The following is a 17,500-nucleotide window of genomic DNA, read 5'->3' on the forward strand; positions in this document are numbered from 1 at the left end:
TGTGTACTGTGTGTGTGTACTGTGTACTGTGTGTGTGTACTGTATGTGCACTGTGTGTGTATGTGTGTGTGTACTGTGTGTGTACTGTGTGTGTGTACTGTGTGTGTACTGTGTGTGTGTACTGTGTGTGTACTGTGTGTGTGTACTGTGTGTGTACTGTGTGTACAGTGTGTGTACTGTGTGTACTGTGTGTGTACTGTGTGTGTGTACTGTGTGTGTACTGTGTGTGTGTACTGTGTGTGTACTGTGTGTGTACTGTGTGTGTGTACTGTGTGTGTACTGTGTGTGTACTGTGTGTACTGTGTGTGCTGTGTGTGTGTACTGTGTGTACTGTATGTGCACTGTGTGTGTATGTGTGTGTGTACTGTATGTGCACTGTGTGTGTATGTGTGTACTGTGTGTGTGTACTGTATGTGCACTGTGTGTGTATGTGTGTGTGTACTGTATGTGCACTGTGTGTGTATGTGTGTACTGTGTGTGTGTTCTCTGCGCTACAAACCCAAGTTCGATTCCCGCTCACGGCCAACACCGGTTGACGATTCTCTGAACCGGTGTTGGGCCTCCCCTAGGTCGACTCAGCCTCAAATGAGTACCTGGTGCGGTGTGTAATAAACATCGCTACTGGGGAGACAAAGGCGGCCGGGCGTGGTGCTGACCACCCACCTACCTGGGGGATCTTTGTCTGCGTGTAGGTGCTGCTACTACTAACAGCACTTGCCCCTACAGCCTGCTAGAGGCTACCTGGGAGAGCTTTGTCTGTGTGTGTGTAGGTGCTGCTACTACTAACAGCACTTGCCCCTACAGCCTGCTAGAGGCTACCTGGGGGAGCATTGTCTGTGTGTAGGTGCTGCTACTACTAACAGCACTTGCTGGACCTCTGTCGGACACAGGAGACCCGGTGTCTGTGTCTCTGTGTGTGGGAGAGGCTGTCACTCCTCTTGTCAGGAGCTGGACTGTTACCGCCTGTACCTCTGTCGGACACAGGAGACCTGTTGGACTGTTCCTGGTCTGTGCCTCTGTGTATAAGAGAGGCTGCCACTCCTCTCGTCAGGAGCTGGACCGGTACCGCCTGGACCTCTGTCGGACACAGGAGACCTGGTGTCTGTGTCTCTGTGTGGGGGAGAGGCTGCCATTCCTCTCGTCAGGAGGTGGACTGTTACCGCCTAGATCTGTCGGATACAGGAGACCTGGTGGACTGTTTCTGGTCTCTGTCTGTGTGTGAGAGGCTGCCACTCCTCTCGTCAGGAGCTGGACCGGTACCGCCTGGAGGAGAGGCTGCCACTCCTCTTGTCAGGAGGTGGACCGGTACCGCCTGGACCTCTGTCGGACACAGGAGACCCCGTGTCTGTGTCTCTGTGTGTATGAGAGGCTGCCACTCCTCTTGTCAGGAGCTGGACCGGTACCGCCTGGAGGAGAGACTGGCACTCCTCTCGTCAGGAGGTGGACCAGTACCGCCTGGACCTCTGTCGGACACAGGAGACCTGGTGGACTGTTCCTGGTCTCTGTCTGTGTGTGGGAGAGGCTGCCACTCCTCTCGTCAGGAGCTGGACCGTTACCACCTAGATCTGTCAGATACAGGAGACCTGGTGGACTGTTCCTGGTCTGTGTCTGTGTGTAAGAGAGGCTGCCACTCCTCTCGTCAGGAGCTGGACTGTTACCACCTGGACCTCTGTGGGACACAGGAGACCCGGTGTCTGTGTCTCTGTGTGTAAGAGAGGCTGCCACTCCTCTCGTCAGGAGCTGGACCAGTACCGCCTGGACCTCTGTCGGACACAGGAGACCTGGTGTCTGTGTCTCTGTGTGTCTGAGAGGCTGCCATTCCTCTCGTCAGGAGGTGGACTGTTACCGCCTAGATCTGTTGGATACAGGAGACCTGGTGGACTGTTCCTGGTCTCTGTCTGTGTGTGAGAGGCTGCCACTCCTCTCGTCAGGAGCTGGACTGTTACCGCCTGGACTTCTGTCGGACACAGGAGACCTGGTGTCTGTTTCTCTGTATGTGGGGGAGAGGCTGCCACTCCTCTTGTCAGGAGCTGGACCGGTACCACCTGGACCTCTGTCGGACACAGGAGACCTGGTGGACTGTTCCTGGTCTGTGTCTCTGTCTGTGTATGAGAGGCTGCCACTCCTCTCGTCAGGAGCTGGACCATTACCTCCTGGATCTGTGGGATGCAGAAGACGTGGTGGACTGTTCCTGGTCTCTGTGTCTGTGTGTAAGAGAGGCTGCCACTCCTCTCGTCAGGAGCTGGACCGCTACCGCCTGGACCTCTGTGGGACACAGGAGACCCCGTGTCTGTGTCTGTGTGTGTGTGAGAGGCTGCCACTCCTCCCGTCAGGAGCTGGACCGTTACCTCCTCGATCTGTAGGACACAGGAGACCTGGTGGACTGTTCCTGGTCTCTGTGTCTCTGTGTGTAAGAGAGGCTGCCACTCCTCCCGTCAGGAGCTGGACCGGTACCGCCTGGACCTCTGTGGGACACAGGAGACCCGGTGTCTGTGTCTCTGTGTGTGTGTGAGAGGCTGCCACTCCTCTTGTCAGGAGCTGGACCGTTACCGCCTGGATCTGTGGGATACAGAAGACCTGGTGGACTGTTCTTGGTCTGTGTCTCTGTGTGTGTGTGAGAGGCTGCCACTCCTCTTGTCAGGAGCTGGACCGTTACCTCCTGGATCTGTGGGACACAGGAGACCTGGTGGACTGTTCCTGGTCTCTGTGTCTGTGTGTAAGAGAGGCTGCCACTCTTCCCGTCAGGAGCTGGACTGTTACCGCCTGGACCTCTGTGGGATACAGAAGACCTGGTGGACTGTTCCTGGTCTCTGTGTCTGTGTGTAAGAGAGGCTGCCACTCCTCTCGTCAGGAGCTGGACCGCTACCGCCTGGACCTCTGTGGGACACAGGAGACCTGGTGGGCTGTTCCTAGTCTCTGTGTCTGTGTGTAAGAGAGGCTGCCACTCCTCCCGTCAGGAGCTGGACCGGTACCGCCTGGACCTCTGTGGGTCACAGGAGACCCCGTGTCTGTGTCTCTGTGTGTGTGTGAGAGGCTGCCACTCCTCCCGTCAGGAGCTGGACCGTTACCGCCTGGACCTCTGTGGGACGCAGGAGACCCCGTGTCTGTGTCTCTGTGTGTGTGTGAGAGGCTGCCACTCCTCCCGTCAGGAGCTGGACCGTTACCGCCTGGACCTCTGTGGGACACAGGAGACCCCGTGTCTGTGTCTCTGTGTGTGTGTGAGAGGCTGCCACTCCTCCCGTCAGGAGCTGGACCGTTACCGCCTGGACCTCTGTGGGACGCAGGAGACCCCGTGTCTGTGTCTCTGCGTGTGGGGGAGAGGCTGCCACTCACATTGATGCCTGGAATGTTCTCCACGAGCTGCAGCGAGATGTCCTTGCACTTGCCGACGGCGTCGGCGGGCAAGTTGGCGTCGCTGTACCAGTCCCGCTCCACGCTGTGGGCATAAGCGGCGCTGGGAGTGGCGTGACTCACACGTGTCGTCGTGACGATGCCCGTCGACTTGCCTGGGCGGAGAGACAGAGACAGAGAGGGAGAGAGACAGAGAGAGAGACAGAGAGAGAGAGAGATGTGGGGACAGAGAGAGAGAGACAGAGAGAGAGAGAGAGAGACAGAGACAGAGAGAGACAGAGAGAGAGAGAGAGAGACAGAGACAGAGAGACACAGAGAGACAGAGAGACAGAGAGACACACAGAGACAGAGAGACAGAGAGAGAGACAGAGAGACAGAGAGAGAGACAAAGAGAGAGACAGAGAGACAGAGAGAGAGAGAGACAGAGAGAGATGTGGGGAGAGAGAGAGAGAGACAGAGAGAGAGAGACAGAGAGAGAGAGACGTGGGGAGAGAGAGAGAGAGATGTGGGGAGAGAGAGAGAGAGATGTGGGGAGAAAGAGAGACAGAGAGAGAGAGAGAGACAGAGACACGTCTCTTTCCCACCGTGTCTCCCAGTGTCTTCCCTGTGTGTACCCCGTGTCTCTCCCCCCGTGTCTCTCCCCACCTCCACCCCCCGTGTCTCTCCCCCCGTGTCTCTCCCCACCCCCCATGTCTCTCCCCCCACCCCCCATGTCTCTCCCCACCCCCCGTGTCTCTTCCCCCACCCCCCATGTCTCTCCCCACCCCCCATGTCTCTCCCCCCACCCCCCATGTCTCTCCCCACCCCCCGTGTCTCTTCCCCCACCCCCCGTGTCTCTGCCACCCACCCACCCCCACCCCCCGTGTCTCTCCCCCCGTGTCTCTCCACCCCACCCCCCGTGTCTCCTCACCCACCCACCCCCCGTGTCTCCTCACCCCACCCCCCGTGTCTCTCACCCCACCCCCCGTGTCTCTCCACCCCCACCTCCACCCCCCGTGTCTCTCCCCCCACCCCCCGTGTCTCTCCACCCCCCCTCCACCCCCCGTGTCTCTCCCACCCACCCCACCCACCCACCCCCCCGTGTCTCCTCACCCGCGTCCTTGGCCCAGCGCAGGATGGAGGTGACCTCATTGCCGTTTGCTGTGGTGCATTCGCTGCGTCTGGCCGCGGCACTGAGACCCACGGTCCCCTCATTCGCCTTGACCCCACACAGATAGGCCGTGGCTGTACCGGCACTGTCTGGGACCTGGGCGTTGGTGTTGTACGTCTACACACAGAGACACAGACAGAGAGAGACACAGAGACACAGAGACGCTGAGACACAGAGAGAGACAGAGAGAGACACAGAGACACTGAGACCCACGGTCCCCTCATTCGCCTTGACCCCACACAGATAGGCCGTGGCTGTACCGGCACTGTCTGGGACCTGGGCGTTGGTGTTGTACGTCTACAGACAGAGACACAGAGACACAGAGAGACACAGAGACACAGAGAGAGACACAGAGACACTGAGACCCACGGTCCCCTCATTCGCCTTGACCCCACACAGATAGGCCGTGGCTGTACCGGCACTGTCTGGGACCTGGGCGTTGGTGTTGTACGTCTACACACAGAGAGACACACAGACAGAGAGAGACACAGACACAGAGACACTGAGACACAGAGAGAGACAGAGAGAGACACAGAGACACTGAGAGACACGGTCCCTTCATTCGCCTTGACCCCACACAGATAGGCCGTGGCTGTACCGGCACTGTCTGGGACCTGGGCGTTGGTGTTGTACGTCTACAGAGACACAGACACACAGACAGAGACACAGAGACACTGAGACACTGAGAGACACTGAGACCCACGGTCCCCTCATTCGCCTTGACCCCACACAGATAGGCCGTGGCTGTACCGGCACTGTCTGGGACCTGGGCGTTGGTGTTGTACGTCTACAGAGACACAGACAGAGACACAGAGAGACACAGAGACACTGAGACCCACGGTCCCCTCATTCGCCTTGACCCCACACAGATAGGCCGTGGCTGTACCGGCACTGTCTGGGACCTGGGCGTTGGTGTTGTACGTCTACACACAGAGACACAGACAGAGACACAGACACAGAGACACAGAGACACTGAGACACAGAGAGAGACAGAGAGAGACACAGAGACACTGAGACCCACGGTCCCCTCATTCGCCTTGACCCCACACAGATAGGCCGTGGCTGTACCGGCACTGTCTGGGACCTGGGCGTTGGTGTTGTACGTCTACAGAGACACACAGACAGAGACACAGAGACACAGAGAGAGACACAGACACAGAGACACAGACAGAGACACAGAGAGACAGAGAGACACAGAGACACTGAGACCCACGGTCCCCTCATTCGCCTTGACCCCACACAGATAGGCCGTGGCTGTACCGGCACTGTCTGGGACCTGGGCGTTGGTGTTGTACGTCTACAGAGAGACAGACAGAGACACAGAGAGAGACACAGAGACACAGAGACGCTGAGACCCACGGTCCCCTCATTCGCCTTGACCCCACACAGATAGGCCGTGGCTGTACCGGCACTGTCTGGGACCTGGGCGTTGGTGTTGTACGTCTACACACAGAGACACAGACAGAGACACAGACACAGAGACACTGAGACACTGAGACACAGAGAGAGACAGAGAGAGACACAGAGACACTGAGAGACACGGTCCCTTCATTCGCCTTGACCCCACACAGATAGGCCGTGGCTGTACCGGCACTGTCTGGGACCTGGGCGTTGGTGTTGTACGTCTACAGAGACACAGACAGAGACACAGAGAGACACAGAGACACTGAGACCCACGGTCCCCTCATTCGCCTTGACCCCACACAGATAGGCCGTGGCTGTACCGGCACTGTCTGGGACCTGGGCGTTGGTGTTGTACGTCTACACACAGAGACACAGACAGAGACACAGACACAGAGACACAGAGACACTGAGACACAGAGAGAGACAGAGAGAGACACAGAGACACTGAGACCCACGGTCCCCTCATTCGCCTTGACCCCACACAGATAGGCCGTGGCTGTACCGGCACTGTCTGGGACCTGGGCGTTGGTGTTGTACGTCTAGAGAGACACACAGACACACAGACAGAGACACAGAGAGACACAGAGACACTGAGACCCACGGTCCCCTCATTCGCCTTGACCCCACACAGATAGGCCGTGGCTGTACCGGCACTGTCTGGGACCTGGGCGTTGGTGTTGTACGTCTACAGAGACACAGACAGAGACACACAGAGACACAGAGACACTGAGACCCACGGTCCCCTCATTCGCCTTGACCCCACACAGATAGGCCGTGGCTGTACCGGCACTGTCTGGGACCTGGGCGTTGGTGTTGTACGTCTACAGACAGACACACAGAGAGAGACACAGAGACACAGAGACAGACACAGAGACACTGAGACACTGAGACCCACGGTCCCCTCATTCGCCTTGACCCCACACAGATAGGCCGTGGCTGTACCGGCACTGTCTGGGACCTGGGCGTTGGTGTTGTACGTCTAGAGAGACACACAGACACACAGAGACACAGAGAGAGACACAGAGACACTGAGACCCACGGTCCCCTCATTCGCCTTGACCCCACACAGATAGGCCGTGGCTGTACCGGCACTGTCTGGGACCTGGGCGTTGGTGTTGTACGTCTACAGAGACACAGACAGAGACACACAGAGACACAGAGACACTGAGACCCACGGTCCCCTCATTCGCCTTGACCCCACACAGATAGGCCGTGGCTGTACCGGCACTGTCTGGGACCTGGGCGTTGGTGTTGTACGTCTACACACAGACATACAGACAGAGACACAGACAGAGAGACACAGAGACACTGAGACCCACGGTCCCCTCATTCGCCTTGACCCCACACAGATAGGCCGTGGCTGTACCGGCACTGTCTGGTACCTGGGCGTTGGTGTTGTACGTCTACACAGACAGACACACAGACAGAGACACAGAGACACAGAGACACAGAGACACTGAGACACTGAGACACTGAGACACAGAGACACACAGACACAGACAGAGACACAGAGACACTGAGACCCACGGTCCCCTCATTCGCCTTGACCCCACACAGATAGGCCGTGGCTGTACCGGCACTGTCTGGGACCTGGGCGTTGGTGTTGTACGTCTACAGAGACACAGACACAGAGACAGAGACACAGACACAGAGACGCTGAGACCCACGGTCCCCTCATTCGCCTTGACCCCACACAGATAGGCCGTGGCTGTACCGGCACTGTCTGGGACCTGGGCGTTGGTGTTGTACGTCTACAGAGACACAGACAGAGACACAGACACAGAGACAGAGACACAGACACAGAGACGCTGAGACACAGAGACACAGAGACACTGAGACCCACGGTCCCCTCATTCGCCTTGACCCCACACAGATAGGCAGTGGCTGTACCGGCACTGTCTGGGACCTGGGCGTTGGTGTTGTACGTCTAGAGAGACACAGACAGAGACACAGACAGAGAGACACAGACAGAGACACAGAGACACAGAGAGACACTGAGACGCTGAGACCCACGGTCCCCTCATTCGCCTTGACCCCACACAGATAGGCCGTGGCTGTACCGGCACTGTCTGGGACCTGGGCGTTGGTGTTGTACGTCTACACACAGAGACACACAGACACAGACAGAGAGAGACACAGACACAGAGACACTGAGACACACGGTGCCCTCATTCGCCTTGACCCCACACAGATAGGCCGTGGCTGTACCGGCACTGTCTGGGACCTGGGCGTTGGTGTTGTACGTCTAGAGAGACACACACAGACAGAGACACTGAGACAGAGACACAGACACAGACACACAGACAGAGACACAGAGACACTGAGACACTGAGAGACACTGAGACCCACGGTCCCCTCATTCGCCTTGACCCCACACAGATAGGCCGTGGCTGTACCGGCACTGTCTGGGACCTGGGCGTTGGTGTTGTACGTCTACAGACAGACACACAGAGAGAGACACAGACAGAGACAGAGAGACACTGAGACCAACGGTCCCCTCATTCGCCTTGACCCCACACAGATAGGCCGTGGCTGTACCGGCACTGTCTGGGACCTGGGCGTTGGTGTTGTACGTCTACACAGACACAGACACACAGACAGAGACACAGAGACACTGAGACCCACGGTCCCCTCATTCGCCTTGACCCCACACAGATAGGCCGTGGCCGTACCTGCACTGTCTGGGACCTGGGCGTTGGTGTTGTACGTCTACAGACAGAGACACAGACAGAGACACAGAGACACAGAGAGAGACACAGACACAGAGACACTGAGACGCTGAGACCCACGGTCCCCTCATTCGCCTTGACCCCACACAGATAGGCCGTGGCTGTACCGGCACTGTCTGGGACCTGGGCGTTGGTGTTGTACGTCTACACAGACACACAGACAGAGACACAGAGACACAGAGAGAGACACACAGAGACAGAGACACTGAGAGACACTGAGACCCACGGTCCCCTCATTCGCCTTGACCCCACACAGATAGGCCGTGGCTGTACCGGCACTGTCTGGGACCTGGGCGTTGGTGTTGTACGTCTAGAGAGACACAGACAGAGACACAGACACAGAGACACAGACAGAGACACAGAGACACAGAGACGCTGAGACACTGAGACCCACGGTCCCCTCATTCGCCTTGACCCCACACAGATAGGCCGTGGCTGTACCTGCACTGTCTGGGACCTGGGCGTTGGTGTTGTACGTCTACAGAGACACAGACACACAGACAGAGACACAGACACAGAGACACTGAGACGCTGAGACCCACGGTCCCCTCATTCGCCTTGACCCCACACAGATAGGCCGTGGCTGTACCGGCACTGTCTGGGACCTGGGCGTTGGTGTTGTACGTCTACAGACAGAGACACAGAGACACAGACAGAGACACAGAGACACAGAGAGAGACACAGAGACACTGAGACCCACGGTCCCCTCATTCGCCTTGACCCCACACAGATAGGCCGTGGCTGTACCGGCACTGTCTGGGACCTGGGCGTTGGTGTTGTACGTCTACAGAGACACAGAGACACAGACAGAGACACAGAGAGACACAGAGACACTGAGACCCACGGTCCCCTCATTCGCCTTGACCCCACACAGATAGGCCGTGGCTGTACCGGCACTGTCTGGTACCTGGGCGTTGGTGTTGTACGTCTACACACAGAGAGAGCCACAGACACAGAGACAGAGACACAGACACAGAGACGCTGAGACCCACGGTCCCCTCATTCGCCTTGACCCCACACAGATAGGCAGTGGCTGTACCGGCACTGTCTGGTACCTGGGCGTTGGTGTTGTACGTCTACACACAGAGAGAGACACAGACACAGAGACAGAGACACAGACACAGAGACGCTGAGACCCACGGTCCCCTCATTCGCCTTGACCCCACACAGATAGGCCGTGGCTGTACCTGCACTGTCTGGGACCTGGGCGTTGGTGTTGTACGTCTAGAGACAGAGACACAGAGACACAGACAGAGACACAGAGACACAGAGAGAGACACAGAGACGCTGAGACACACGGTCCCCTCATTCGCCTTGACCCCACACAGATAGGCAGTGGCTGTACCGGCACTGTCTGGGACCTGGGCGTTGGTGTTGTACGTCTACAGAGACACACACACACAGACAGAGACACAGACACAGAGACACAGAGACACAGAGACACAGACAGAGACAGAGAGACACTGAGACCCACGGTCCCCTCATTCGCCTTGACGCCACACAGATAGGCCGTGGCTGTACCTGCACTGTCTGGGACCTGGGCGTTGGTGTTGTACGTCTACACAGACACACAGACAGAGAGACACAGACACAGAGACACAGATAAACTGAGACCCACGGTCCCCTCATTCGCCTTGACCCCACACAGATAGGCCGTGGCTGTACCGGCACTGTCTGGGACCTGGGCGTTGGTGTTGTACGTCTACACAGACACAGACACAGAGACACAGAGACACAGAGACACTGAGACACAGAGACACAGAGAGAGACAGAGAGACACTGAGACACACGGTGCCCTCATTCGCCTTGACCCCACACAGATAGGCAGTGGCTGTACCTGCACTGTCTGGGACCTGGGCGTTGGTGTTGTACGTCTACACAGAGACAGACACACAGACAGAGACACAGAGACACAGAGACACAGAGAGAGACACTGAGACACTGAGACACTGAGACACAGAGACACAGAGACACAGGTAGGCGGTGGCCGTGCCTGCACTGTCTGGTACCTGGGCGTTGGTGTTGTACGTCTACACAGAGACAGACACACAGACAGAGACACAGAGACACAGAGACACACAGACACACAGAGACACACAGACAGAGACACAGACCCACACAGACAGAGATACACAGACAGAGACACAGAGACACACAGAGACACACAGAGACACACAGAGACACACAGAGAAATTGAGACACAGAGAGACAGAGACACACAGACAGAGACACAGAGACACAGAGAGACACACAGAGACACACATACAGAGATACAGAGACACACAGAGACACACAGAGACACAGAGACTCACAGAGACACACAGACAGAAACACAGAGACAGAGACGCAGAGACACAGAGACACAGAGACACACAGAGACAGAGACACAGAGACACAGAGAGACACAGAGACACAGAGATAGAGACACAGAGATAGAGACACACAACAACAACAACAACCGTCATTCGCCACTAAGTGGCGGTGACGTCACCACGACGCTTGTGCCAGGCTATGTGCACCCTGAGGCCACGTGAAGTGTCGAACGCCCGCTGGCAGAAGGTCATGGGGCAGACCCAGGTGCCACGGGTCGACTGACTGAGATCACTGGCTGATGCACCACCTGTGCCCCCTACTGTGCCAACCTGCTGTGCTTTAGCCACCCGGCGCTCCACTCGTTGTTCTGAGCGTCGCTCCTCCGCCCTCCGTTGTTGTTGGAGGGCGACTACCTCCAACTACCCAGTAGCATCCTTCACGAGCCTCCTCCACAGAGGCCGATCTTGACACCGCTGGTACCAGTCATCGGCAAGTCCACTCAGCTCCACGTCCTCCTGTACCACATCACTCCATCTCTTCTCTAGCCCGTGCCGCGCCCGTTTAGCCCCCTCGATCCGGCCGAACAAAAGCTGTTTCGGCATGCGGTGGCTGGGCATGCGGGCTACATGACCCAGCCATCGCAGCCTTGCCCGCCGGAGGAGTTCACCGATGGGACCTTGCCCAGATCTTTCAAGGATTTATGAGCTCCTCACACAATCCAGTCTGGTTATACCCAGGATGGATCGTAGGCAGGCCAGCCTAAATGTTTCTAACCGGCGAAGATGTTCCATTAGGGGGGGTCCACGTTTCCCAAGCGTAGAGAAGGGAGGGAATGACCGTGGCCGAGAAGACGTGAAGCTTAGTGCGGAGCGACAGACCAGGTAGCTTCCACACAGCGTTACGCAACCGATGAAAAGATATTGCCACTCGACTGATTCGGAGTGAGACCTCTGCTGTTAAACTGGAGCCAGTCATAAGCACACTGCCCAGGTATGGGAAACTCTCCACTCTCTCCACAACTGCCCCATCACCGATTGGGAGTTGTGGGGGTGGAGTGTCCGATGGTACAAAATACCCAGGCAGGTGCTTAGTTTTGGTGGGGCTGATGGTAAGGCCCCACCTCTTAGTGGCACGCTCCAGTCTCAGCAGCAGCGTCTCCAACTCCCCCTCTGACTGAGCAGCTATTACCAAATCATCAGCATACATAACGTGGTTGAGCAATAGGGAGCCATCCCTTGACCGCACCCGGGCATCGATCAGCCTCCCATTATATCTGTACCATATAGAGATTCCCACGGTACAGCTATTGAAGGCTTCACGAACTACGTGGTCAAAATAGATGTTAAATAATGTGGGAGCCAGAGGACATCCCTGTCGCACCCCAAGGTGTACAGAGAATGGCTCTGACTCCCGGCCACGTAGTTTCACCCGGGCCCGCTCACCATCATGAACATCCTTAATGATCGTGAGCAGAGGGTCAGGTACTCCAAAAGCACGAAGAACAACCCAGAGCCCAGGCCTACTGATGGTATCATAGGCCTTGACCAGGTCAATAAAGCAGAGATGTAGGTCTTGTTGGAATTCCCTACACCTCTGCTGTAGCAGACGGACAGAAAATATGGCATCTGTGCAGGACCGCCCTTTCCTGAAATCGCATTGGGGCTCTGCAAGCCTCTCCTCAGCGTGCCTGGCAAGGCGATGCTGAATAATCCTTGCCAGGACCTTTCCCGGCACACTGAGGAGTGAGATGCCCCTGTAGTTGTTACAGTCTGTGCGGTCCCCCTTCTTAAAAAGGGGGACCACCAGGGCATCCTTCCAATCCTGCGGAACCCGTCCAGTGGTCCAGACCGTTGTTATGATGTCATATAGGGCAGTCTGTGCACAAACGCCACCCTCCCTCAGCATTTCGCTTGGGAGATCATCTCTGCCCGCTGCCTTTCCTGGTCTCAGACTCCGGATCGCCTTCAGTACTTCCTCAACAGATGGCACCTCAGCCAGCCACTCACAGGGGGTGACTTCTTCCAATATTTGAGGCACCGCAGCCACAGCAGGGTCATCCTCACTTTGTGCCACGATGTTTTCCTGGCTGAGGGATTTTACCTCCCCCAGGACCTCACAGAAATGCTCAGCAAATCTGCAAACCTGTTCCTGGAAGGTCGGAGATTGGATCACAGTTTTTTCCCCTAATGATGGTAATAGGTGTGGCGCTGCAGGTTACTTTTTTGATGGAGTTAAATAGAGATTTGTGATCACGGGCCACTGAGGCAGACTCCATCTCCTCAGCAACCCGCGACCACCACCCATCCTTGCAGCGCCTCACGGCTCTCCGAACCTCCGAGCGAAGGCTGCGGTAAGCCTCCTCATTCTCTGACGTAGGATTCTGTAGCCGATGACAGTGGGCCTTTCGCTTTTTCTCAACCATCCTGAACACCTCCTCTGTCAGCCAGGGTCTCTGGGGAGGTCTGGACTGCGTACCCAAAGCAGCCATTGCAGCTGCATGAGTCACAGTCCTAAACCTCGCCCATTTACCCTCGACATCAGGAGGAGTGAGGGACGATGCTAACCCCAGCCGCAAGCGATGATGAAATTCCCGCTTGCAACTTTCATCAGCTAACTGAGGCCATGCCACCTTAGGTTGGAATGGGGTCCTGGGTGTACACCCACCACCGGAGTGGAAGAATGGCAGGTGCATCTTACAAATGACTAGTCGATGGTCAGAGGGCAGATCAGCTCCACGGTAGGTCCTGGTGTCAAGGACATGGGCTCGCATCCGCTGGTCCGTCACTATGTAGTCCAGCAGATGTTCTTGCTTGGACCCGGCATGCATCCATGATGTTGTGTGGATGCGCCGATGCCGGAACAGCGTGTTGGTAATTACAAGCCCATGGGCTGCACAAAAATCTAGCAGCCTCCTACCGTTGTTATTGAGCTGATCTGGCCCATGCCCTCCAATCACTCCAGACCAGGTGCCAGTATCATGACCAACTCGGGCATTGAAGTCACCCAACATGATGACTCTATCCCGAGGGGCCACTTTAGCCAGCACCTGTGACAGGAGGTCATAGAAGGCATCTGACTCATCGGCTTTGCCTGCATCCCTCCACGGATGTTCATCTTCGGTGGGGGCATAAGTAACCACGACCACCATTCCTCGCCTCCGGTTGATGGGAAGGCGAGCCCAAAGTAGCCTGGGGCTTACAGCTTCCCACACCTCACCGCCACGCTCCCACGCCCCCTTCATTCTTTTGTTCAAAAGAAGAGCCACACCCTGCTGTTTGGCAGTCTGCTGCCCCGAGTAGAGAACTGTCCACCCCTCATGGTGGCAGGAGCCAGAGCCGGTCCACCGGACCTCCTGAATGCCACAGAGATCCAGGCGGTACCGGTCCAGCTCCCGACAGAGGAGTGGCAGCCTCTCCTCCGCAGTGAGCGTTCGAACATTCCACGTGGCCACCCGTAGTGGCTTTTTGTTGTTTCTGGAGGAGCCCCGAGGGTAGATATTCAATCTCCTGGCTCCGCCAATTAGGGTTTGGCCAGGAGACGTCATAGACGCCTGGCCCCCCGGGGCCTCCGGCACAAGCTTATTAGTTACATATTTCAGTTTAACTCGTGGTTTCGTGGTAATTCATTGAAGGTGGAGGGGTTACCAGCCCCTCGCACCCGTCCAGAGCCCCCGTTTAGCCCCTGTGGTGGACACATATGCCATGAGGGGAGGAGCCAATCAAAATTGGATCTCCCCCCACAGCACTGTCCACGACAGAGTTGCCCGTCCGGCACCGCGAGGAGGTAGGGGGAGACACACACAGACACACAGAGACACACAGACAGAGACACAGAGACACACAGAGACACAGAGACACACAGAGACAGAGAGACAGAGACACAGAGACACACAGAGACACAGAGACACAGAGATAGAGACACACACAGACACACAGAGACACACAGACAGAGACACACAGAGACACAGAGACACACAGAGACACACAGATAGAGACACACAGACAGAAACACACAGAGACACACAGACAGAGACACAGAGACAGGGACACAGGGACACACAGACACAGAGACAGACACAGAGACACAGACAGAGACACAGACAGAGACACACAGACACACAGACAGAGACACACAGAGACACACAGAGACACAGAGACACAGAGACAGAGACACAGAGACAGAGATACAGAGACACAGAGACACATAGACAGAGATACAGAGACAGAGACACAGACAGAGACACACAGACACACAGACAGAGACACAGATATACAGAGACAGAGACACAGTGACAGAGACACAGAGACACACAGAGACACAGAGACACAGAGACAGACACACAGAGACAGAGACACAGAAACACAGAGACAGAGACACAGACACACAGAGACACAGAGACAGAGACACAGAGACACAGAGACACAGAGACAGAGACACAGAGACACAGAGACACAGAGACACAGAGACACAGAGACAGAGACACAGAAACAGAGACACAGAGACAGAGACACAGAGACAGAGACACACAGACAGAGACACACAGACAGAGACACAGACAGAGACACAGAGACACACAGACAGAGACACACAGAGACAGAGACACAGAGATACAGAGACAGACACACACAGAGACACACAGAGACACAGAGACAGACAGAGACAGAGACACAGAGACAGACACACAGAGACAGACACACAGAGACAGACACACAGAGACAGAGACACAGAGACACAGAGACACAGAGACAGAGACACACAGAGACACAGAGACACAGAGACAGAGACACAGAGACACAGAGACAGAGACACAGACACACAGAGACACAGACACAGAGACACAGAGACAGAGACATAGAGACAGAGACACAAAGACAGAGACACACAGACAGAGACACACAGACACAGAGACAGAGACACAGAGACAGAGACACAGAGACAGAGACACAGACAGACACACAGACAGAGACAGATATACAGATACAGAGACACAGTGACAGAGACAGAGACACAGAGACACAGAGACACAGAGACACAGAAACACAGAGACACAGAGACACAGAGACACAGAGACAGAGACACAGAGACAGAGACACACAGACAGCGACACAGACAGAGACACACAGAGACACAGACACAGAGACACAGAGACACACAGACAGAGACACACAGAGACAGAGACACAGAGATACAGATACAGACACACACAGAGACACAGAGACACACAGAGACACACAGAGACAGAGACACAGAGACAGAGACACAGAGACAGAGACACAGAGACACAGAGACAGAGACACAGACAGAGACACAGACAGACACACAGACAGACACACAGAGACAGAGACACAGACACAGAGACAGAGACACAGAGACACAGAGACACAGAGACAGAGACACAGAGACAGAGACACAGACACACAGAGACACAGAGACACAGAGACACAGACAGAGAAACACTGAGACACAGAGACACAGACAGAGACAGAGATACAGAGACACACAGACAGAGACACACAGACACACAGAGACAGAGATACAGAGACACACACACAGAGACACACAGACAGAGACACAGAGACACAGAGACAGAGACACAGAGACAGAGACACAGAGATACAGAGACACAGAGACACAGAGACACAGACAGAGACACACTGAGACACAGAGACACAGACAGAGACAGAGATACAGGGACACAGACAGAGACACAGAGATACACAGACACACAGAGACAGAGATACAGAGACACACACACAGAGACACACAGACAGAGACACAGAGACAGAGATACAGAGACACAGAGATACAGAGACATGGGTAGTTGTGGTGGTTGTGGTAGTTGTGGTTGTTGTTGTTGTAGTTGTTGTGGTTGTTTTGGTTGTTGTTGTGGTAGTTGTTGTTGTTATTGTGGTTGTTGTTGTTGTTGTGGTGGTTGTTGTTGTGGTTGTTGTGGTGGTTGTTGTGGCTGTGGTTGTTGTTGTTGTGGTTGTGGTGGTTGTTGTGGCTGTGGTTGTTGTTGTGGTTGTTGTGGTAGTTGTGGTGGTGGTGGTTGTTGTTGTGGTGGTTGTTGTTGTGCTGGTTGTGGTGGTTGTTGTGGTTGTGGTTGCTGTGGTAGTTGTGGTGGTAGTTGTGGTTGTTGTAGTGGTAGTTGTTGTAGTTGTTGTTGTTGTAGTTGTTGTTGTAGTTGTTGTAGTTGTAGTTGTTGTTGTAGTTGTAGTTGTTGTTGTAGTTGTTGTTGTAGTTGTTGTTGTAGTTGTTGTCATGGTAGTTGTAGTTGTTGTGTAATTGTTGTTGTTGTTGTTGTTGTTGTTGTCGTGGTAGTTGTTGTTGTTGTTATTGTTGTTATGGTTGTTGTTGTTGTTGTGGTAGTTGTTCTTGTGGTTGTAGTAGTTGTTGTTGTTGTTCTTGTGTAATTGTTGTTGTTGTAGTTGTTGTTGTTGTGGTAGTTGTTGTTGTGGTAGTTGTTGTTGTGGTTGTTGTTGTGGTTGTTGTTGTTGTGGTAGTTGTTGTTGTGGTTGTTGTTGTAGTTGTTTATATGGTTGTTGTTGTGTAA

General features: G+C 55.2%; 1 protein-coding gene across 1 annotated transcript in view; it reads right to left on the reverse strand.

Moving 5' to 3' along the window:
* LOC116938462 (alkaline phosphatase) overlaps positions 1 to 17,500 on the reverse strand; it is a 54,024-nt gene that overhangs the window by 30,137 nt on the left and 6,387 nt on the right. Inside the window, exons 3-4 of the mRNA XM_076063358.1 lie at positions 4,444 to 4,618; positions 3,334 to 3,506 (exon numbers count right to left, since the gene is read on the reverse strand). Coding sequence (XP_075919473.1) covers positions 3,334 to 3,506; positions 4,444 to 4,618 — 348 coding nt within the window. The remainder of the gene's footprint in view (positions 1 to 3,333; positions 3,507 to 4,443; positions 4,619 to 17,500) is intronic.

Source organism: Petromyzon marinus, unplaced genomic scaffold, assembly GCF_048934315.1.
Source record: "Petromyzon marinus isolate PM22_M1 ecotype Great Lakes invasive population unplaced genomic scaffold, UKy_Petmar_22M1.pri1.0 PM_Scaffold_104, whole genome shotgun sequence".
NCBI lineage: Eukaryota > Metazoa > Chordata > Hyperoartia > Petromyzontiformes > Petromyzontidae > Petromyzon > Petromyzon marinus.